Source organism: Castor canadensis, chromosome 11, assembly GCF_047511655.1.
Source record: "Castor canadensis chromosome 11, mCasCan1.hap1v2, whole genome shotgun sequence".
Classification (NCBI taxonomy): Eukaryota; Metazoa; Chordata; class Mammalia; order Rodentia; family Castoridae; genus Castor; species Castor canadensis.
Genome location: NC_133396.1, coordinates 67695254 through 67720826, shown reverse-complemented (window position 1 = coordinate 67720826; position 25573 = coordinate 67695254). Strand labels below are relative to the sequence as shown.

The 25573-nt window shown below is 38.1% G+C and overlaps 1 protein-coding gene and 1 pseudogene across 9 annotated transcripts in view; one reads left to right on the top strand and one right to left on the bottom strand.

The window, feature by feature from the left end:
• Pld5 (phospholipase D family member 5) overlaps positions 1–25573 on the bottom strand; it is a 404115-nt gene that overhangs the window by 174561 nt on the left and 203981 nt on the right. For all 9 annotated transcript variants that reach the window (XM_074047195.1, XM_074047200.1, XM_074047198.1 and 6 more), the window contains exon 3: positions 15990–16158. In XM_074047195.1, the coding sequence (XP_073903296.1) occupies positions 15990–16158 (169 nt within the window). The remainder of the gene's footprint in view (positions 1–15989; positions 16159–25573) is intronic.
• Positions 19675–22360, top strand: LOC109676292 (eukaryotic translation initiation factor 2A-like; annotated as a pseudogene).

Genomic DNA, 25573 nt, shown 5'->3' with positions numbered 1-25573 from the left:
CTGGAGGTTATTACTATAATAATGTGAAAAAAATCCAACCTATTTTATTTAAAAAGATAAATGCCCTAGAGAAACAGGAAATGCCTAAAGAGAACCAGAAAACAAGCATCCAAGCAAACAAAACTCAGATTAAAGAGCCTTCAAGTCATTAACTAGTCTAAAGAATTGAGAAGGATATCTTTGGGATCCTGATTTATTCATGTCTATATTGCTAGGTTTAAAAGGAATCAGGGAGTCTTGAATGATGTCACTTATGTGTTTTTATCAGGATAATGGTTTCCCTTTGAAATATACAGGAAAGCAAGCAAGTGCATACTCAGAACTACTCAACAGATGGGGGAATGGAAGAATGGAGAAGCAGCAGGAAGTTACCAAGAAAGACCAGGACTGGAGGAGGAGCAGAGTCTGCAGGACCCTGTGATCTGTTTACAGAGTCAAGAACAGGGAACCTTCTGGAGCCTGGTCGCTGCCAGCACCCAGCATTGCTGGTCTTCCATTTTGTACGCTTACAGGTGGTTTTGTGTCTCTCTCACTGTACTTTGAGTTCTACAAGGGTGAGGACTATCACCTGTTTGATTTTGCATCACCAGCAAACAGCACCGTACCTAGACTGTGGAGAGCAGATTATGAGAAGCCTGTGAGAACTGGACATAGCAAGGCGAGATGCAGCTCAACTGCTTTTCCTAAAATGTTTATCTGTAGGCTGAGATTGGCACAGCCCCAGTCACAGAAGGGGAAGATGCAGAACAGCTACTTTTCCTCAGATGTTTATGCTCAGAGAAGCAGGAATGCAGGTTTCTCCTGTTACAATGTCACACCCCTTCCGCTGCTCCACCCTGTTTACCTCTGGGAATAAAAGACTCACTAAGGGGGATTGCCAGGTTTTTGCTTTTGGCTTTCTAATGGGGAAGGCTTGTTGGTGTGGAAGACTTTTGGAAGGGAAAAGAATTGCTGAAGGGGGAAAAAGAATTGCTGAAGGGAATTGCTAGCAAGCCTGAGGTCCGAGACTTTAAGAAAGCTGAAGAGAGAACATGGGACAGTGCAAGTCTGAGCCCAGAGGCTTTAAGAGAGAATATGTGAAAGAACAGCTAAGAGAAAACATGGAACAGTGTGAGTCTAAGGAAAGAGGTTTTAAAGAATAGTGAAGCAAGGTTTTAAAGAAGAATTTGAAAGCAAGGTTTTAAAGAACTGTAAAGGAGTAAGCCCTTAAAGAACAAAGAGAAAAGAAGCAGAGTAAATGAAGAGAATAATAGAGAAAAGAAGCAATGAGGGTTGTGCATCTCTAGCTGAGCGCCCAACACACCTGATCCCACTTTCTGTCTGTCTGTCTATCCTGTGTCTTTTCTGTATCTCCAGTCACCCCCAGTTAGCCCCAGTTAGGTTCAATAATAACAAGGGAGCGAGACAGAAAAAGCTCGCTCCACTAGACAAATGTTTTTCCAGTGAGGCACATTCAAAATCATTGTGTTCACACATTTCAAATGGGAGAATGCTAATTTATAAATCAGCATTTGCTGAATGTTGATCTTGTGGAATGGGGAAAAGATGCTATTTTGAAACCAGGGGCCCTCCTCCTGGGAGGTTATGCTCGTTATATGCCGACAGTGCACCATGGGTTTTGCTGAAATCATGCTCGCCCTGCAGATGAGAAGGCTCAAGAACCATCTCCTGCTTCAAATCAGCAAGCAGTCATGCATGGCAGTCCCTGTTCTTCCTGGCCACACGCTACAGATAACTTGGGACCCAGGATCCAGGAATAAGTGGAATATTCAAACAGAAGCTGCTACCCATTCGCATTGTCACTGAGAGAACAAGTGCAATAAACAGCATTGGATTGAAATGGGCAAAATTAGGTTGGCAAACCAGGTGGCAAAGGATCAACTTGGCCTTATCTCAAAACCTACAAAAAACCAAACAGTGTTTAGTAGGATTGGATGGTTTTGAGCATGGATTCTCAATCTTCCAGTCATTTTAGAAAAGCATCGAAACTTGGTCCTTTCTCCAAGTATTATAATTTAACTAGACCAGAGCTTCACGCTACTTCCAAAACTCTCCAGGTGATTCTGACTGGCAATCACAGACAGAAACGATCACCTGAAGATGGGATTCACATCTACCTAAAAATACATCTTTCTCATTTCTTCACCTAAACCCTGAAGAATAATTTGAATGTGTATTCTAGATACAATTATCTTAGCCTCTTTTCAACAGAAGTTGAAATCTTGGTAAATGTTTTTCCTGCACTACGACCATATAGAGTTGAATGTCCACAAAATTTAGTCTTGTGTGCGAGAAACAAAAATAAAGATAAAAATAGCAGCAACCTTTTGTGAGCTCCATTCTTTTATGGTGGTACTGGGATTTTGAACTCAGGGCCTCATGCATACTAGGAAAGCACTACTGCCACCTGAGCCACACCTCCAGCCCTTTTTTGCTTTGGTTATTTTTCAGATAGTGTCTTGCATTTTTTGCCCAGGGCTGGCCTCAGACTGGGATCTTCCTGCTTCTGCTGCCTGTACATCTGGGATTGCAGGCTTGTTCTTTGAGAGGGTCTTATGTCTTGCTAACTTATGACCCCAAAGTGTGATCCTCCTATCTCTACTCTGAAGTAGTTGGGATTAGAGGTGTGAGCCACCACATTTGGTGTGGGCTGCATTGTTATTGTTTTATGAGCAGTCATCAAATTTAGGAAGCAATGTGAGTTAGGTATTATTATAGATGTTTTTAGATGAATAAATTGAGGATCACAGATATTTATTCAGTGTGACCACAGCTATTATACTGTTGACTGTGTCAAATGTATTTAATCCAAACCCTATCTAGCTATGGTTAGGCTGAATGTCACCACAAAGTCCATGTGCTAAAGGCTTGGTCCCCAGGGTGGTACCATTGGGGCCTAGTAGTACCCTTAAGATGTGGACCCTAGTGGAAGTCTTTAAGCAGTTGGGGAAACTCAGAGAAGATTATGGGACACTGCTGTTTCTCTTCTAGCTCGTGGTTAGTGGCTTGTTCCATCACACATTCTCACTGTGATGTGCAGTGCTGTTGCCATAGGCCCAGAGCCATGAAGCCTCCAAAACCAAGAGGCAAAGTAAAACTTTTCTCTTTGTAAGCGAGTTGTTTCAGGTGTTTTGCTACGGTAACGTGAAGCTGACTAATATACCCCTTGGTATTTCCTGAATAGCACTGCTGATTTGCCTTTTCAGTAACACCAAGCTCTGAACTGAGGCAGTAAGCAGAAGAGTGGTACTATGTGTAACTAATTATGTTTTCATTAAGTTATACATATTTGTGTTCTTTTCCCCCATATGTTCATTTTTTAAAAAGACAGACTGTAGGAAGTTTGCCAAAATATAGTAGATCACCATCTATGTCAAAACAAAAGATGAAAAGCAAGTTTTCCAGCTGTGTTAGGACAGTCTACTCTCCCTGACTTCCTTATGGCAACTTACTAATTATAATTGACTCAAAAATACATTTAAAGGATCCAGGCTATACTGTCCATGCTCATTTCCTTTCAAGCAAAAGGAAAAGACATACTGTGGTTTTATTTTTCCTGGGTTAAAAAAATCACTTAGAAAGGAAATTTTCATGATAGTTCATGACTAAGCCACAAGATTATGGATATTTTTATCAGACTTTTACACAAAAGGGATATTATCACAAATAAGAATTTTTTTTCTCAATGGAAGTTTGGATAAAGAAAATGTGGTATACGTCCACAGGGATACGTATGACTCAGATCCCAGAATCCAGGAATATGTGGATTCAGTCATTAAAAATCATGAAATTTTGTCATTTGCAATAATATGGATGAACTAAAGAACACTGGCCAAGTGAAATAAGTGGGTGACCTCACTTGTAAGTGGAACCTCAAAAAATGATCTTATAGAAGTTGAGAGTAGAGTAGTTACAGCTAGAGATTGGGGAGAATAAGGTGGGGGGTCAGTCAATGGGTACACCATTATTATTTGATAAGAAGAAAAAGTGCTAGTGTTATATTGCACAACAGAGTTGATATAATTAACAATAAAGCATTTTACATATATCAATATAGCTAGAAGAGTAGAATTTGAATATACTTACCATTAGGATATAATAAAAGAGATGCAACACTAATTACTTTGAGTTGATCACACCTAATGTATACATGAATCAAAACAGCACATTGTGCCTCGTAAATATATACAAATATGTGTCAATCAAAAAACATTCAAAAAGAGATAATAAATATACAACAAACAGATAGGATTCTTCTGCATTCCAGCATAGCCCTATACTGCAAGTCAGATGGCGACTGCCCATGTTGAGAGAGTGGAGAGTCTAGTTCAAGGCATTTTTTATTATTATTATTATTTAGAGAATACTTTATTAGTTTCTGTAATCAAACCCACATAGATAAGACCTGTACAAATGGAAAAAAAAATTAAGTTTAACGTTTCTAGACCAATATGGCTATTAATTTCTGTACAATGCCAACTCAACACAGTAAACCGGGATACTTTTTTCCAAAGTTGACAGCACAGCTAAAGTTTCCAAAAATTCAAATTATATATATATGTGTATATATATATATATATTTATTTATATTTATATAAAAAGACCAATAATAGCAGTATGTTATGCATCAATAGCAGCAACAGCTTTTCCAGGTTCTGCAGTCATCTGAACAAAATTATAGAGACATCCAGCACACTCCATTAAAACAACAAAAAAGCCAAACCAAACCAAAACAACAACAAAAAAAGTGAAAAAGTAAAAAAAACAAAAAAAACAAAAAGAAAGAAGAAAGAATCACTTGAAGAGACTCACTAAGGGCAGCAGGGATGTGCATGAAAGGAAGAGGGGAATAGAGAGTCACTGAGGAAAGCGCTGACAAGGTGGAGGAAACTGGGAGCAACAGGTGGGAGGGGACACAGATCCAGAGAGGATCCCAACAGACTGTGGGCCAGGCAAGACAGGCAAGAGCCATGGTGGGCTAAAATGTAAAGTGATTTTAATAGAAAATGTTAATATAATTTATGAACAAATCATAACAGTAACTGTGAAGTACGCATAAGAAGGACAAGTTTTGTAGGATAGATGAAGTAAAGGCTCTCTTCTGTTGGTGAAGCTACATTCAGAGGCAGGAAGAATACTGCAAGGAAGCAATGAGTGAGCTGTGGGACAGTGTCTGGGGTCTCGCATGCTGTAGGTGTGTGAGTAACAGTGGCAGAGCACATCCCACCAGCATCACAGCACCAGCTGAGTGCTGAATGTGGCCTGTCACATGGGCCTTCATCTTAAAACAAAAACAATATGGAATGAGAAACCAACCAACCAGTCAACAAAAAACAGAAGTGACTAGATTTGAAAAGACCACATTACTTCCTGTGTATTGAAGGTTCAAGATATCAGTTGTCCAGAAGGAGATATATATATATATATATATATATATATATATCTCATGTTTTTTGTTTATTTGTTTGGCAAGACAATCTCTTGAGGTAGCCCAGATGTCCTTGAACTTGAGATCCTCCTGCCTCTGCCTCTTAAGTGCTGGAATTAAAGGTATGGTTGATTTTGTATTTAATCTCAGCAAATACAAACTGAGATTGCAGGTTATTTTCTAGTAAGTGAAACTGTTTTAATATCAAACATGCCAAAATTTTACCACAGAACAACTTAGCTAGATAGTGATTGATCAACAAATGGAACAGTAAAATGGTATTCTTAAGTTTATAAAATACTTGAGAACAGGTTTTTTGGGGGGTAATAAGAGGGGTAGGGGGTAACCTGCTTTTTCAGATCTTTGCCAAACTTGAAGTAGGCTACTACTTCACCAGGGGAAGAGAAGATGCTTTTAAATGAATTAACCAAGACCCGATGAGCAGGTGGGTGAGAACAAGACTGTTCTCTCTCTCTCTCTCTCTCTCTCTCTCTCTCTCTCTCTCTCTCTCATACACACGTACACACATAGAGATTTATAGCTAATAAATCAAATTAAAGTCAGAATTCCACATATAATGATAATTTGTCTAATCCTTCTTATGTACTCACAGTCTTGCAGTTATAGAAGTCAGTTACCTTTTACTTTTACATGGTAACCATCCAGATTCCAGCACAGTAAAATCCATAATAACTCATTACTGATCAATAGAATTAAACTGGCTTGAACTAAGCAGCAATGCAAATACAGATAAATTAATGTAAACGATAACAATCAACACATATATAGGCAATAAAATGGTCACTTTTCTACATTATTTATCTATATCAACTAATTTAATCTACACCTCAACCTAATATATAGGTTCTGTTATCATGCTGATTTTGGTGATGAGGGAATTGAGGAACAGAGATTTCAGCATATTGCCCAAAAGGTCACACAGCTTATAAGCAGGTAAAAGAAATTACCGCTATTCCCCAGTCTCACTTCCACTGTCTTTTATTCCTTTTTAAAAAATTATCATATTGTTATTATAGTGGGGGTACATTGTGATATTTACAGAAGTGAAAGTAATTTATCTTACTTAAATTCACTCATCATTCTCCTTTGTCATCCTTATGCTCATTCCTGGAACAGTTTCAACAGGTCTCATTTTATGTTTCCATGTGTGAGTACATATTTCCATTACATTCACCCTACTACACCCTTTCCTTATATCTTTCCCCATCCCACTGATACCAACCCCCCAGACAGGACCTGTTTTACCTTCCTGTCCCCCGTTGTTGAAAAAAAGACATTTTGTTTAAGATATCTATACAGAGAGGCTCATTATGACATTTCCATATATTATATCCTGAATTGTTCATCTCCTCTATATTTTTCCTTTCTACCTTAGTTCTCCTCTTATGGTGATTTTAACAGTGTCATAAATTCTATATTCATTCTTGTATAGAAAGTACATTACCCATATTCATACTTTTTACTTCCTTCTTTTATCCTCCCCCTTCTGTTAGGGCCCTCCCCTTAGTGTGACCAATTTTTCATTCTTGTCCTTCATTGCCTAGGTTTCTGTTCATGGTCAATGGGATTTTTGCCTTGGCATGACACACACATTGGGCTTAAGTCAATGTAACCCCCCTCCACTGCACTTCCTCACCCTTTTCTTACTATCCTGTGTTGTTTAACAGTTTACAGCATGTTTTCTTATGTTTTGTTCCTACCCAGATGTGACATATTTCATTATTATTCACTATCTTTCTTTCCTTCGGTTCCTCCTCCATTGGTCTCCTCTATCAGTCCCACTGTTGGATATATGTTCTGTATATATTTCATGTATGTATAATAATGTTTGTATTTGTATTAGGCCTATATTCCACATATGAGAGAAAGCATGCATCCTTTGGCTTTCTGAACCTGGCAAACTTCATGTAAGATGATAATTCTCCAGTTCCATCTATTTACCTACAAATGACAAAATGTCATTCTTCTTTATAGCTGAAAAAATTTTGTTGTATGTAAATAACCACATTTGCTTAATCCATTCATCAGTTGTGGGCATCTTGGTCCACAGTCTTTCTAGGATCTGCTAAGAACTTACTGTGTAGAAAGAGGACCTGACCTTGTACTTTCCAAAAGTCTTCCTGGATCACTGAGCTTACCTACCTGTTTCAACTCATTAATTTCAACAAATCCTGAGCAATTTTTAAAAAATTATAATTAAAAAAAAATCAAACAAATGTATCATCAATTGGTATCATGGCTCAGAGGGAGGTCAGTATCTAATTGATTTCACATAAATGCAGCTCTTCAACATTCAGTTGTCACAGCTCATTAGTTATTTCATTTGATTCCTTACTGTGAACTCAGACAGAATGTTTTCACTCAATGAGTTCAGTAACTCTACTAATAAGCTTTTGTCAGTCACATTTCTTGGCTTTTTCTGAACAGTCTTGATTTATAAATTCCCATCATTATATCTCATAAATTTGCAATCAAAATGTCCTACAAATTTCAATATTCTATTGAATAAACTTATCATCCTAACAGAAAGAAACAAAAACCTTTTGCCTGGCCATGTATTTTGATTAAATTATAAAATATGTTTACCCTGAAACTGCAGACCCCACTAGTCCTCAGCACTGCCTTGATATAGTGCAAGGACACTGTCCAGTTTCATTAGCACGGAAGGAAAGAGATACAGAAATTAACAAAACCTAGTGAAAGCTAAGAGAGTCAAGATGGGGTTTCTGAGTGGGAATCAAAGCAGACCCAGAGTGCATTTTTGGATCAATGTTTCTGTTTCCATGCAAAAAATTTTAAAAGCAGACAATTCATTATTCCTCTTAATAACACCATTGTTCATTCTTACAAAATTGCTACTCATCCAGTGGAGAGACAAATGTCATGTGTCATGTTTATCTGTGTCTGTTTTCTGTCAACTTGGGCCTGCCTGCCACTAGTGACACCAGTCCCTGGTGCATTTTGCTTACTGCTGCATTGTAATAAACAGATTGCTGCTTTTTGGTTATAGTTCCTGTTTATCTATATGCATTTATGGTCTCATTTAGTACTTTTAGGCTTTGTTGGCTTAGAAGCAAATGTCATGTTTGACTATTCTCCTCCAAATAAATTATATTTTCATTAAAAAGGAAAAATAAATGTATAGTAAAAAAGCTGTGAATAGGGGCCAATGTTTGTTCTCACACATATCTGGAAATGATAGTGTTTGGTACCAGAACACTGTCAAGAATATTTATATTAGGCTCAGTTGAGTAATTAGGGTATCTTCCTAGCATATTGTGTGTGTTTGTGTGCACACACACATGTGTGCCTGTGTGTGCATGTGTGTATGGGTTTATTAAGTCAATCAGTGACTACATCCAGTATTTATAAGGTCTTGCTAAAAATAAAAGTGCTCTCATAGGTCTAAAGACTAGTTGCTCAAATTGGAAAATGCTGAATTTCCTTCTCAACTGGGAAGACAAAATCAGGCAAAACAGTAAATCAGACGGACTTTTAGCCAGAAACTTCTTTTGAGGGGCGTAGAATGTGGTGGCTTGAAGAGAATGAGATATGGCGGGGGGGTCCTCTGCATTTAAGAGAAAAGGCTGGCTGCGAGCACCTGTTTCCTTTGTCTCCTCCTGACCCCTCCCGCATTTATTCCCCAATCTGCACAGTGAAAGGGGAAGAAGACAGGGAAGCAGGCTCTTTAAAAATAATCTTCAAGTAGCCGAGAGATGTAATATTTAGATAGGTTCTCCTAGACGTTTCATTCTTAGCCATGTTGTGCACACTGCTTTTGGGGTGGAGGGAAGTGGATGGTGGGGGACAAGCCAGGCACAAGACACCAATTAGTCTGCATGCTGACTCTGGACCACACTCCATTCCTGGCCTTTGGTCAGTGGGGTCCAAATAAATGTAGGATAATCTTTGACCACCAACAGACTGATAGAGGGGAGAGCATCTCCAATCTTGCTGACATAGGGACCATCCAAACATTTTTCTCACTCTTGATCTTTTTTATTGTTCATACTGTTTCTAGCAGGGCATGGCTGGGAACAGTAGCTGTGGGGAGAACTGTTCCTAGGATTAGCCTTACACACCCTCTAGTTCCCAAAGCACACCTATCCCTCATGTTTGCAAATGAAGATCTCTTCCTCTTGTAAGAGATAAAGTAAAATTAGACTGAAAACTACAGAAAACCAATGGATTGTAAACTGTAATGGAGTCTAGTGTTACCAAGGGAATGAAAGGTAGATAAAAGCATCTCTTGCAGGGGCAGGGCATTTTGCCCAGTTCATGGTCATCCATTCATGGGTCTCTTTCCTAAACAGTTATGAGTTCAACAATAGCCAGGTCATGGGCAGCAAGTTGAGAAGTGCTGTTTGTTGTCAGTAGGCCAGTTGTTGGAGAGTAACCTGAACTAAACTTCTAAGTTGGATTCTTTCTACATCTACAGCACTCACTTGAATTCATTCTCAAGTCTTGCAAATGACAAAGATTCTTTCCTTAACCAAACTCTAGCTAGGCTTCTTGGAACTCTCTTCCCAACCAGGTCTCAGTCTTGGACTATGAAAACTGCAGTCTTTAGCCACAGCACCTCCCCACCACCCCCAACTGTAAGGCTCAAATGAACACTAGTGAAGTTTCTAAAAGCTCAAAGCTACATTCCTATGACTTACCTCCCTGCTTCAAATACCTGCCTGAGAAAGTTCAAGGCTGTTCCAGTAACACCTGAGACTAGAGCCCCTATCTCCCAGTCTCTGGGATACACAAGAATCAAGACCATATTCCTCTTTCTCGTAGATTTCCAATTCTCTGCTTCTGTTTAAATTCCCAGTTTTCCCTTTCTACCTCCTCATTCTCACTCCAAACTCTCAGCAACTTCTCCACAAATCAAAGTTGAGTTCAGGTTAGGCTGGTTCCTCTTCCTATTTGCAACATAATATACATTATTGTTGTGCTGGGTGGAGGCACATTGTGGCATTTACAAAAGTTCTTACAATGTATCAAATATATCATACTTGGATTCACTCTTCTATCCTTCTCATTTATATCCCCCTCCCCATTCCTGGAATAGTTTCAACAGTTATCACTATAAGAAGCAAACCAAGGTAGAAGAAGAAAAATAAAGGAGATGAACCAATCTGCATTATAAGGCATACATGGAAATGCTGCAAGGAAACTCCCTGTGTAGCTGTCTAAAGCAACCATATATTGCTTACTAAAGTCTGTCCTTACCACTTCAGTGTCCAGCTGTGTTATCTTTGACAAAACCCATTCACCAACTACTCAACAAATCCTAAGCACCATGTGTGTCAGGCCCCTGTGCTCAGCACTGTTTTACATACAGACTTGGAACCTCAGATGTTCAGCTTCTCGCTGCCCTGTGAACAAGGCACAAGGGTGTTGTTACACCCATTGTGAAACTTCAGGAACAGGACACAAAAAGGCATGCTACTCCCTAATGACCCATTTTCTACCAGATGGTTAGCATTTTCCAAACTTTTTTGATGCTATAAATCACCTACGGACCTTGTTGAAATGCAGATTCTGGCTCAAGTAGAGCTGGGATGGGTCTTATATCCTTCCAGGTAGTAAAGAAACTGCTGGTTCCAGGACCAAACTTTGAGGAGCAAAAGTTTAGCTCATACCCAGAGGATTAGGTGGAAGGTCACATTAAAAGCAAAGAAGAAAGCTGGGCACTGGTGGCTCATGCCTGCAATCCTAGCTACTCAGAAGGCAGAGATCAGTAGGATTGCAGTTCAAAGTCAACTCTGGCAAATAGATCCTATCTCAAAAAAATCCATCACAAAAAATGGCTGGTGAAGTGGCTCAAGGTGTAGGCCCTGAGTTCAATCCCCAGTACCACCAAAAAAAAGCAAAGAAGAGCCAGAAGTCCTCAAACTGTTCTGGAAGAACATGCCATTTGGGAGAAAGGGTACCAAGTCACCCACTGAAGGGTTCCAGTTTGCCTTCAAAGCCACATCCTCTGCTCCACTGGTTTGAACCACCTCACACCAGTCCCCAGAGCTGATCAGATTATGGAGTGCTACTCTACTGCTTTGGACACCAGACCGCCCATGACTCCTGCAAGTGGACTTACTGGGCACCCCTGGAGTACAATGTAGAGTAGTACGACCTCTAAACCCAATCATCTCCAAATCTATATTCTAGGACTCCTGGAAACCAACCAGGATATAGAGCAGGATCAGAGAGAAATAGTAGTGGAAGAAAAAAAAAAAAACATTCAGCAAAACTCAGTTTGTGGCTGAAAAGAAAGATCCGGAATTCCTGAGAATGTGAAAATCTGAAAAGAGGTAATCAGAAAACCAAGTCCAAGTGCAAAAGCAAATCTTCCTATTGTGTGTTTGATGCACGTCGTTCTTCAGTGGTGCACATGAGGCAGGAGAGAGCTGTTTATAGCCTGAACCCATACAGCATGGGCACGTGTGCTGGTCCAGCCCCCAATACCGCATGGTTCACCAAATCAAATTGCAGTTTAGAACCCAGTAGGCTTGGTCAGTCTTGTCTAGAACTAAGGAAAGACACCTTGAACTATTTCTTGCTCATACTGTCAGATCTGTTACCACAGACTGTTTTCCAAACTGGTGCCAGCTAACCCTCTTATTCATATACATGTATGTTACACTTGGCATCTTTTGCCTTCCTCTGAAGGGGTTAACCTTGGGACTTATTTTGACTAACAGAATGTGGCAAACACAGTGTTCTGAGTGTCCAGACATTAAGAGGCCTTGTAGTTTTCACTTTCACCCTCTTGGTATGCAGCTGCCCTATATGAATCTTGGTTTAGATTGCTGAATGTTGAGAGTCCACATGGGGAGAATGAGACCTAGCTAGCCTTCACACAGTTCAGTTCCAGCTCCAAGGATGATTCTAGCTAACACTATTGGTGCCAAAGGTACTATGCAACTAACACAAAGAATCATGGGAAATAATAAGGACCATGTCCTAAAGTTGTTTGTTATGTGGCAATGGGTGACTAAGATAGCAACTAACATAGCAAAAGCCTAAAGCCATGAGGCTTGGAGATTGGGTGTTGCCAAAGACTGGAATCTTAACCTATTCCTCAAGGCTGGAAGATAGTAAAGAAATTGTTTTTGGAGCTTTCAGAAAGGGCCAGCTATATCATGTAAAACCATATTGTTCAGCAACTCTAATACCTGCCGTAACACTGAAGGTAGGACACTGTAAAGGACTAATAGTGTTAGATCAACTAATGAGGACTGGGGATATTGCTTAGCAGTTGAGTACCTGCCTTGGATTTGAAAAGAAAATGAACATGTGGATCTGATAAGGAGCATTTTCTGACAGATGATCAAAGTTTTCATGGTATATAAGGTGATATAAAAAGAAAAGAGTTTTTTTTAAAGAAGTAAACTAAAGAAGGAACTGCTCAGTGTTCATGCAGAATTGAGGGCAGTCTCTTCATTCAGTAAGATATTCTCAAAGTAAGAGATGGTCTCATATGGTGGGTGCCTCATAGATCCTTGTAATATGCATAATTTTTAAATTTTTCTGTTTATTATTATGTGTTGGTGTCCTGAAAAACCCTTTCTGGCTGGGGAGAGATTGCTGCCAACCCACTGGGCTGGTCCAGTCTTAGAAGTTACAAATGCTTCACCAGTAAGGGCCAAGGATTTGATATGAAAACTAACAAGTGCAAATCCAGACCTCCTCTTCCTTAATCATGCCAGGTACCAGGCAACTAAGCACCACCTGTACAGCTTAGAGTCTGCAGAAATTATTCAAACTAGTAAATTTACCCTGCCTTATCTTATCTTCCAAACATAGACTAATAGAGGTTTTGGTCTAAATTTTTCTCTTGCTCCTGCCCCTTCTGCCTCCTGACCACCCTTGTGTATTTCCACAAGGCCCTGCATGGTGTACTGTGCCTCCAGAAACTATGAATTGTGAGTATGACAAACTTTTCCTGAGCCTTTCTTGTGCTTCCTCTTGTGGCCACACCTGACTGATCATCTCATAAAACAATACAGAACAGCTCCTAGCAATTTGAAGAGTATAGTACAGTATAAAGACCAGACTCAGAGTTATCTGCAGTATGTTTCTTTGCTAACTGAATGGATTATAACTAGGTACAAAGAACATCTACAAAGTTGCTAAATAGTTGTACCATGTTGCACTAAAAAAGGGACAGAGACGGTTTAAAATGAAATGAAGTCTCTAAGGTCTCAAATTCTACTAGTAGGAACCAGATTAGGTCCAAAGAAAACTCAGAATGGTTGGGCCATGGTGGTACACACCTATGACCTGTAGTCAGGAGGCTGAAGCAGGAGGAATGAAAGTTGGAGGTCAGCCTGGATTACATGGTGAGAGACCCCATTAAAAACCAAAACAAACCAACAAGCCAAACAATATAAAATAAACAAATAACAATAATTAAAAAAAACAAAGGAAACTCAGACTATTTCTTAAGGAAAAAAGAAAATGGCCTGAGTGTGTGGCTCATTTTAATAGTAGAGGACTGGCCTAGTATGCAGAAGGCCCTGGACTCTATGCTTAGCACCTCAAAAAAAAAAAAAAAAAAAAAAAAAAAAAAACCGCCACCACAGACACAGTGGAGCCAAGATGAGGATGAAGAAGCCACTCCCAGGGAAAAGAACTATATCATAGACTTATTTCTGCTTCCAGAGTTGGAGAAATTGATGAAATATACTGGGCTGAACTAATGACTGATACGTGTGCTCCCTTCCTCCCTTTGTGAACACAAATGCTTGTGATTATCTTAGTCCTGATTGCAGTGTGTGCTAAGGTACATATAACTAATCTTTTTGGTTTCCTTGTTTCCAAATCAAAAGAAATCCACATGGGGAGCCTCACTCAAGTCCAGAGCTGTGCAGATGAACATTTCATTTATTAGAATCAATCAAATTTTGATGATTGAAGTGACTGTGTTTTGCATGTGGAAGACATGAATTGCTATGGTCAGAGAGTGGGACTTAGCATATCATTTCCAAAGAGAGATGCCAACTACTTTACTTATTCATGGCCCTGAGTGTTGGACTTGTGTCTTACTTTCACCAATGGAATGTAGTGGATGCAATATTTTGGAATGCCAGAGCCCAGTTCTTAATAGCTTCTGAGCTTCTGATTTGGCCCTCTTAGGACCCAACCACCATGTAAAGAGCCAAGCTAGTTTATAGAATGATGAGGGGCACATGCAGAAAAAGAGAGAGAGAGAGAAAGAAAGAGAGAGAGAGAGAGAAAGAGAGAGAGATGCAGTCATTTCTACACATTCTGGCTGCCCCAGTTGAGATGCCAGACATATGTGATCCAGTTTGGATTCTCTGGCCCTACACAAGCCAATCCCACCAAACACTAGGTGTATCAGAGTCCTCTCTACCAAAGAATTCCATGTGTAAATGAATAACTGTTATGTTTTAAGCCACCAAGCTGTGGATGACACATTATACAACAGTGAATACCTGAAACACCTGCTTAAATGATAGACAGAGAAGCATGCAGAAACACTGTAATCTTAGTAATTTATTCTTCACTATGACTTTCATGATTTTTGTTTATTTTTGTCTATTTTCTGAAAAACATTTGACTTTAAAATAGTATAATTAAATAACAGATTTCAAAGCATCAATAAGTAATGATTATAGGCTTGCTACCAACACATTTTGTATGTAAAGGACAAACTACTTTTACCTTTGGTCCATATAGGGCATTTAGGTATGGGCCAATGGTTATATTCTTGGATAGAATAACTCAATGCAAACATCATGGTCATACCAAGACAAAGAAAAATACATTGAAAATGAACAGGATTATCTGGCATGGTGGCACACAACTGTAATACTTGCACTCAGGAGGATTATGAGTTCTAGACAAGCTTGGATTACATAGTGCATTTGAGACCAGGTTGGGTTGCATAGTGAGACCCTGTCTCAAAAAAGTAAAGCCAAAAGCTTACTTAAAAATGTTCAGGGTCATTTTCTTTGTCCAGAGTATTTAATTTAGAAACTATTTCAGTCACTTAGGTTTCTAAAAGTTGTTCTCTGTAGTAAGCACATTTCTTTTTCCTATTCACCCAAATATGAGAGTCAAGAAATACAACTACACTGGGAAGTGTGACTCCACTATTAAAAACAGCTCTGGGGCCTGAAGGTGAATTCTATAACACGATTTGACCAAATACATGTCTCAGTGTGTAGTTAGAGAATTAGAAGTGTAACCATGCAGGTTGTACAAGACAGAATTCTGGGCTTTGCTGTTGACCGGTACCATGATGTGAAAGACGCCTCTTAAGGTTGTGCAGCAGAGCAATGCTGTATAGAGAGCCTCTTGTAAGCAAAGCTGAAATGTGGTTTTGCCATTAAAAACCTAGGGTACTAGTAAGAGCAGAGCAACATGATTTACGACAGCACGTCTACATAAATGCGATGATGTGCATGTAACCTGGGTGAAGGTGGAATTAAAAAAAACGATCTGAACTTGTCTTCTGGAGGACAAGAATACTAAGGAGTGTAAAAAGTACATAAATAAAATCACGCACATAGAGGATGTAGCTTACCTGACATGCTGATGGATGAGTGTGGTTCAGATCCCAATGGGAAGACACTATGTCAACAGACTTTTTGGCCATGTTCAGTAAATTCATCCAGCCTTGGAAAAGTGATAAGTGAAATGGTGCATTTTCAGAATAGTTAAGGCCTTCAGGAATATTTTCCACCAGGGCAATTCTTAGAAAAGATTTTGAAAAACAAACAAACAAAATCTAGTCAAATTTAAAGCCATTGATCTTTCTTTACACATGCAAATTTAGACATTTGGAAAATATTGCTTAATTTTTCTTCATAATTTGCCTCTTAGATTTCTCATATACCAATCTGCTGTATTCTGAGAGTTTATGCTATTTTTCCATAGTTAGCACTCATATTTCAGAAAATCATAGTATATGACCTTGGTATTGAGTTTCAAACTAGTCTTGGGGGAAAATTAATTCAGAGCTTCTTATGTGAGCATCTTCTTCTAGTAATATATTCCTGATTTTTCCCCTGCAACAATGAAACTGCTAGTGTCACAGCCAACACTATGGAGGTTGTGAACCAGGAAGAAGGGTTTGGACTTAATTTTGATGCATCTGGCAGGGACCAAGTATATTTCAGATGGGTAACTCTGTAAGCTACTTGAAACCATAAATTAAATTTTGCGTAACTTCTAGTATGATGTTGGACATATATTGGAATTCAATAAATGTGATTATTGTTGCATAACACTTCTACTGATGCTTCCCAGACTATGGTGAGAGGTAATACTGAGGAGAAAGTTATGAATTCTACCTGGTTAAGGCTTTACTAAAGTCAGAGGAAAGTAATGTATAAAACGGTAGTACTAATTTATCCCTAAATAAACTGTAATCAGCTATAGCCTAATAAGTTTGTTTTTCTTTTCATACTTTTTAATGTATTGATAACATCTCCTGTGACTACCTCTCCTTGGCATTGCACCTAAAGATGATTTTAATTCATTTCTGAATTTAGTGACACATACTTCTTAATGAAAGAATGGATAATTTTCTTCCAGTTTAGTAAACTTATATTCTTCAATTCTTGGTAGAGAAACCCCTAATTCTCATGTTATGTGCTTCCAGAACAGGGATCTGTTTGTTTATAGTTGTGTGCCCACAGACAAATATACAAAGTGAAGCTCAATGTTTAGTACGGACAAGGTCCTAGGTTTGATCTCTAATATCTCCCCCACCATAAACATACATGGACATACACACACTATAAAAATTCCACAAATGGAGCTCAATAATATATTTAGAATAGATTACAGCTTTGAACGTAGAATTCAACACTTTTTAATAAAATGGTTAACTGTAACTCTTTTGAGACTTAGCCAGCTTTTGAAAGAAAAAATAACATTGTTAATGATAATATTTCATGAAGCTAGAATATTATACCAGAGATATCTACAATTTTGTGGTCCAATAACCCCATTATCAACTACCTAAAAATTCATTTAGTGTTTCTAGACTTTTTTATAAGGACAGGGCAAGCAAATCACTAGACGTGACATAGAAATTATTATGACAAATCTCCCCAATCCTCAGAAATTTATACTGTAGTGGGACAGTCTACCTAATACATGCTGGTTCAAATAGGAAGCAGGCCCTAGTAAATGGCTGAAAGGGAGTAAGAAGTTTAATTAGTAGAATATGAACAGAAAGGAAAAAATGAGTTGTACTGGGGACATCCAGAATTGGAGGAACCTGGACCTGAATGAGTCTTCAAGATAGAACTTTTTATGAGAGAGTTGGAAGAGAAAGATACTCTAGGTAGAAGGAGGAGTTTAGTGTGCTTGGACATTTGTGAGTTGGTAAGTTAAGGGGCGTGTGAGGTAGGAGAGATGGTGGGAGTGTGTATGGTAGAGAAAACTAGCAGCATTCAAAGCCAACGCTATGGAGGCTGTGAAATAAGAAGAAGAGTTTAGACTTAATTTTGATGCATCTGGAAGCATACCTGTATGCTATTGGAAGGGTGAAAAGGAAAATTAGAAGATGACAAGCTGGTAGAAAGTAGAGGCTGTTGTAATAGTTCTTCAAAGAAAACCAGGAAGTTTGAATTAGGTCAATGGGAATAAAAAGAGGTATGCAGTAGACATGTTAGAAACCAAATCAAAAAGATGCAGTGTTTCATGGAAATGAGGAACAGGTAAAAGAGAAACAGACAACAAGGACTCTCAAATTTTCCTATAGAACAAACATGTCACCTCTGAGCTAGGCTCTAGAATCACCTCCAATGTTCTCTTTACATGGTCTTTTGCCCTTCTTAATACCATTTTCCGTACAAAGCTGGATTAATCTTTCAAAAGTGTGAATTCAAACACTGGGGCTAATTTAAACTTCCTATGGCTTCCCCACTGGTCTTAGATGCTGCTGCATCCCACATCCCACCAACGTGATTACACGACTGGCAAGAGTTCTGCAGACTGATCTGCCTCTCTACAGCTTCACAGGACTCAGATGCCCTCTCAGAGTTTAGACTACAACCACACTTAGCATCTTTTCCTCCTCTCCTGCTATTCTTTCTACACCATGGCATTTCAAGTTCATTTCCACAGTCCCAATTCCTATATTGGTCATTGGGGTATCTCTCTATAAACCTTTAAAATTTCAATTTAAACAATACTTTTTCTGATAAGATTTCCCCGTGTTCCCAAAGTAGGTGAGAGTTCCTTATTATCAACTCCCCTTTATTCTATTTATCACCCTTAAAATCACCTGTCCAAGGTTGCTCTCCTTGATAGATTATAGAGTGTGTGAAGGCAGGAACATACTCCACTGGTCTGGATCTTATAGTGCTTAACATACTGCAAATAGAGTGTCCGAAGAATGTGTGGTGAGTTTTATTCAAACAAGAACAAAGAAAATGAGGGATTGGGGTCTACTAAAAGTGACAAGAAACAAGGGAAAAGATATAAATTAAGGTTTGGGAGAGGTAATTGAGGTAGAAAAGATAGATAACCACCTATCCCAATCCCTGATGTGGGGAAAATATGGCATTTTTCTGGTTGGTAGTGTGTGAAACAAATGAGAAGATTCAAAAGGGACCATCAAAGAAGCAGAAAGACAAGAGAAGCTCAGGAGAAAGCAGTGCTATGGAAGCCAAGGTAAGGAGAGGGTTAAATTTTATCTATTTCAAAACCTTCAAAGGCAACAGACAGAGGCTGAAGTTAGATATTGTAATTCTATCCACATATGAAGCCTAATGGTCTGTTAATGGATACTAGACATAGAAGAAATAAATGACTTGAGATAATAAGCAGTTTCAGCCTCCCTACAACCAATGCATATATTTAAAAACCATCCAACAAACAAAAAAGAGTCCCCCTACTAAAATCAAAATACAACAGATGCCAAACTACTACTTTTAATCTTACTTTGATAGCAAGAACATACTGAGAAAGACATGAAAAGACTCAAGAAAACCAAAAAATAGATGAAATGTAGATGCAAAATAATTATGCCAGTTGTACATGGCTCCATAGCATCTAGGCATACAAATAAGTATGGATTTCTAGTATCTTTTGCAAACTTTAGATTGGGTCTATGGGTAGAATTCATGGCTTGTCTATGAGCTTGGAGTTTTACATCTTTATTTTCCTTAATCTCTAATTAAAACACATTTATGAATATAAACAGAATCTATGATTTTGGCATATTAAGAATTTAAATTTTTTTCCAAAACAAGATGGTGCCACCCACACTGCCCTTAACAGTGCAAAGATAAGAACTACCTATAGTGAATGGAGCACCACACTTTACAGAAAGCACAGTGTTTGCAACGTGACTTGGGGTATTCTCCACAAAGTCTCCATGCAGAAATCTTTGATTCTTCCAAGATCAGGGCTGATAGCTGTGAATCTGTGAAGAATTCCCCAGCTTTTATCTTTAATAATATGGGACCTTATTTGCCCAGGGCAATGGTGAAAAAGTAAACATTGTCAATTCACTAACAGATCACCACATTCCTTCAATCTCCCCAAGGCTGTTTTCCCTGAATTCTCACCAAGAAAACACTGCATGGCAGCCTTATGATACTTCTATAGATGGTGATAGAACAGCTAGGACACTCAACCTACAACTTTAGGGTATGAGAACTGGGACAAGTTTGAAATCTTTCTTCTAGAAAAAAATGCAAAATTGATGACCATCTTAGTCAGAAAATGAAACTATTTGTTCTTTAAATGTTAACAATGAAGTTTAATTCTTTGAAAACATCAATGCCAACAGAATTGTGAATAAATTATATTCCAAACAGTTAATGATTTTTATGTTATCACTGGACCCTAACCCTACAAGGTGGGTATGTTCCAGGAAGTAAAGGTGAACCTTCATTTGTTGGATTACATCAGATCCCTAACTTTGGTGGAACTCATGCAGCTTTAGCCAGTAAGTTTCTTTACGGATGATAGAGTTACAATGCCACAGAATAAAAGAGGTACTACTGTGTTGAAAATAGTTAGAAGAGACATTGACAAGACAGAATCTTCCTGAAAACAGGGAACAAATGATATACTACATTGCAAATGGAGTAGTGCTATGGAGAACAAATGGAGAAAGTGCTATGCCACAGATACAAATGAAGCACCCCATTTCTGTAGTTTGGAATTCTAGTTATGAATTTTTGTTTATGGTTTATGGTTTACTCCTGTCAAAATGAGTTTTCTACTTGAAATGTGAGCCTGTGCTGGACTTTGGAACTGATCTTGGTAATGAGGCCCTCACTGACATGTATTACTAGCTGTATTTGGGAATCTGAGAGAATAAATGGAATGTAGGACGTTGAACACTATTTCTAAACCACTGGCTTTTGATTCTCCATATTTTGCATAGTGTCCATATGGTAAGGATATTTTAATAGCTATGTGTGCTCCCAGGTTACATATTAATACCGGGTATAAGATTTGGCATTCTACTGGTTGTCTCTTATACAACTATAATGTGCATTAGAATTATGGCAGGTTTCTGGACTATTATATTTGGATGGAATATTTCCAGCAAAAACAGTAACTTACCAAGAAGTTCCACATGAAGTAGCCAGTGAGGAGTCCCCAGCCTTAGGAAATAGACCTGTCAGGTGTGGTGGTATACACCAGTAATCCCAGCACTCAGGAAGCTGAGGCAGGAGGATTGTGAGTTTGAGGCCAGCCTGGACTGCACAGTGAGATGTGTCTCAAAAAAGACAAAAACTTACCAAACAGAAATTGAGAAAAGAAAAGAAATAAACTCCAAATTCTGTGAAGAATAACCACCGCAGAACAAGAAACCACAATAGGAAGTGTTAAATCAATCATTATTAAAAATAGCCCTTAAAAATCAAAGAAAGCAGGAAGCTAAGACAGCCACAAGGCAGGAAGCAAAGGTGACAAAAGTCCAGATCTGACACCTATTACTGCTCCACAGAAACACCAAGAAAAACTACCTCTTAGTCAACTTCTGGGGACTTTAGGAGAAACCAAAAATATCCCTAATCTAAAGAAAAAAGTGAGCAATCAAACAACTTAAAGAACAAGTAGCAACTGGAAAACAGTGAGGAAAAAGTCTGCTAGAGGACATTCAGAAGGAGCTGGCCCTTTCTCTAGAACCTGGAAGATTCAGAACTAGGTAAAGATTCAAAGAAAGTAAGCCAATTATCAAAAATCAGTTCAAACATCTTGTATTAAACTCATTGTTGTACACAGAATACCCATGTGCCCATATTTAATGTTCATCTGTAACTTCAAACCATTTGTTCAAGATTCTGTTATATGTGAAATTCATTAATTGTGTCTATTTACAAAAAAGTTTATTTTTAAGTAAATCCTGCAGCTATATCAGGCCAAAACATGATAAAGAAAAGGTACATGAATTTCTCAGCTGAGCTTCACAAATTGAAAGGTAAATTTCAGGGGAGGACAGTATGGCACACATAAATGAATAAAGATGTTGGAAATTTTAAGAAAGAGAGAAGAATTTTCATACAGTGTAGTTATTGTCATTGTTCTCATTATTGTTGACATCTCCAAGTCTTCATCACTGCTTTGAAATTGTGGTAGTGTTCAGATGTTAATATTTTATGAGAATGTAGTATATGATGTACATTCCCTTATCATTAATTTGAATATTTTCATAACTTTATTGACTTCCTTTGCAATCCTTTGGAAACTTATGCATATGAGAATACAGGTCAGGGAAGGATCCAGAGGCTTCATCAGATTGCCAAAGGGCTTACGGTCTAAGAAGGTTAAGAAGTTCGCATTAGATGGGTGTTGCATCATTGATTTTTTTCTTCTATTTCACACTTTTTTTTTTCCCACTTAGTGATTGGAGCCTTGGTGGTGGATAAGATTATCAAGAGGTTTTCTAAAGAAGAGAACCAAGTCACAGGCAAATAAGAGAAATGTCTAATCATTTCTGGTTGGTAGAGAAAGCGTGACAAATGCTAAAACAGGGAAGAAAGTCTAGAGAGTGGATGAAAGAGCTAGAGTGAAATTCTCTCTGAAGTGAAGCCAAGGAAGACCAGACTTATTTTATATTGTTGTTGGACTTTTAGTGACTATCAAGATAAATCATAAATTTATAGTAGAAATAAAAAGAGACAGCACTCAGGGACTAAGGACCATACTTTTGTTTGGGTAATAAATTCTAGGGGAACAAGTCTCAGAAAAATGGCCCAACTTTACCTGAAGGTCTTAACTCCTCCTCCTGTGTTTGTTTCCTATGCCCTGAAAGAAAAGGTCTTCAGAAATCAGCTTTGAAATGACTTATTTCTGTGGCCTTTCATTTTATTTCCTTTAACAACCAACATCTGGCTACTTTCCAGGGGCCCTTTCTAATTAGTGTATGTGCAGAACTCATGTACATTACAACTCCTGCTATACTGTTACTTCTGCAAGGAAAGAAAGAAGTTGCCAAATCTTAGCACAACTCACCTTTGGGTAAATCCCTGAAGTACCTTCTCACCCACCACCTCTGCCAGGAGCACTAGCACTATCTCTAACATCACACAAGAAGAAGGAAAGCAGAATATACAAGGATACCATGTGGCTGTAAAATAAGCTGTATATGGGAATCCAGGGAGCTTGGTGGAACAAATGTAAGAAAAAGCTTTTCATTTTGTTAACAGCTTTGGAAATAGAATTCTAACATGTCTTATCAATAGTACAGATTTACTTTCCAAATTTAATGTGATCGCCAAAATTTTTGTTTAATCCAGGGAAAATAATAGACCTTCACAAAGAAATACTTGTAGTACCCCTCTAATGAACTAGTGAAAAAACAAAGAGCATGCAGTTGTTTGCTTTAAAAGATTCTCTGAGTGTTTATGTGTATGTGCTTGCATGTGTGTGTGTCTGTTTTGGTAACTATAAGAATCTTTATAAAATACTACATTTGCACATGTTATTTTGACACAAAGCACAGCTTTGTCAGTTATGAGTCGTGATCTTTAGAAGATTACCAACCTCTTTAAATCTGTTTCCATTTCTGAAAAGAAAAAGTTTATCACAAAAATTAGAAAAGAGAATCTGCATTAAGTGCTTTGCTCAGTGCCTGCTTCAAAGTAAACACAAAATAAAGCCTTTTTTTTAATTGTTTTGCTGGGGATACATGGTGGCATTTACAAAAGTTCTTACAATATATCAAATATACCATACTTGAATTTGCCCCCTCCACCATTCTCCTTCATCCCTCCTCCCCAGAGACATTATTTTTAAAAGTAACTCACAGTATAGAAACTTAAAATTCAAAAGATTTTTCAAATTTTCCAACTGATATAACAGGTAAAAAGATTCTAGGTATTTTGACTAGAAGCAGACTTACAAACAGCAATCTGCATAGCACTTGCAAAGTGAATGTAGCATTCTTTCACTACCTGATGCAATGGATCTGTTATTAGGTCTTGATCTACTCTGGTACATGTCATAAATTCATGGACTTTCATGCTTTCAGCCTAGTTCTCTGATGGCATTAATCAGGAAGCATAACAGTTGGCTCCTGAAGACAATTAGATTTGCACTCAAGGTTAAAATTATCCTCATTGTGGTCATTTGGTTGCAATTAAAGCCCAGGACTGACAGGTATTTCAAAAAACACTAGAATCTCTCTCACTGGAATAGAAGAGGACTTGCTACCAAATGGGCAGATTTACTACCTGTTAACAAAAATAGTTGATGCAGACCAAATGAGCTCACTTTAATTCGGTTTAGATCTGTTTCACTTTTTTCTGAGAAGATGATTAAGATGAGTTTACTCAAAAAGTTGGTTCTTTGAAAAAATAAACAAGATTGATAGACCCCTGGCAAACCTGACTAACATGAGGAAAGAAAAAACCCAAATTAGTAGAATCAGGAATGCAAAAGGATAACAACAAACACCATGGAAGTCCAGGAAATCATCAGAGACTACTTTGAGAACCTATATTCAAATAAATTTGAAAATCTTAAAGAAATGGACAGATTTCTAGATACATATGATCATCCAAAACTGAACCAAGAGGAAATTAATCACCTGAATAGACCTATAACACAAAATGAAATTGAAGCAGCAATCAAGAGTCTCCCCAAAAAGAAAAGTCCAGGACCTGATGGATTCTCTGCTGAATTCTATCAGACCTTTAAAGAAGAACTGATACCAACCCTCCTTAAACTGTTCCACGAAATAGAAAGGGAAGGAAAACTGCCAAACACATTTTATGAAGCCAGTATTACACTTACCCAAAACCAGGCAAAGACACCTCTAAAAAGGAGAACTACAGGCCAATCTCCTTAATGAACATTGATGCAAAAATCCTCAACAAAATAATGGCAAACCAAATTCAGCAACACATCAAAAAGATTATTCACCACGACCAAGTAGGCTTCATCCCAGGGATGCAGGGGTGGTTCAACATACGAAAATCAATAAACGTAATAAACCACATTAACAGAAGCAAAGACAAAAACCACTTGATCATCTCAATAGATGCAGAAAAAGCCTTTGATAAGATCCAACACCATTTCATGATAAAAGCTCTAAGAAAACTAGGAATAGAAGGAAAGTACCTCAACATTATAAAAGCTATATATGACAAACCTACAGCCAGCATTATACTTAATGGAGAAAAACTGAAACCATTCCCTCTAAAATCAGGAACCAGACAAGGATGCCCACTATCTCCTCTCCTATTCAACACAGTACTGGAATTCCTAGCCAGAGCAATTAGGCAAGAAGAAGGAATAAAAGGAATACAAATAGGTAAAGAAACTGTCAAAATATCCCTATTTGCAGATGACATGATCCTATACCTTAAAGACCCAAAAAACTCTACTCAAGCTTCTAGACATCATCAACAGCTATGGCAAAGTAGCAGGATATAAAATCAACATAGAAAAATCATTAGCATTTCTATATACTAACAATGAGCAAACTGAAAAAGAATGTATGAAAACAATTCCACTTACAATAGCCTCAAAAAAAATCAAATACCTAGGTGTAAACCTAACAAAAGATGTGAAAGACCTCTATAAGGAAAACTATACACTTCTGAAGAAAGAGATTGAGGAAGACTATAGAAAGTGGAGAGATCTCCCATGCTCATGGATTGGTAGAATCAACATAGTAAAAATGTT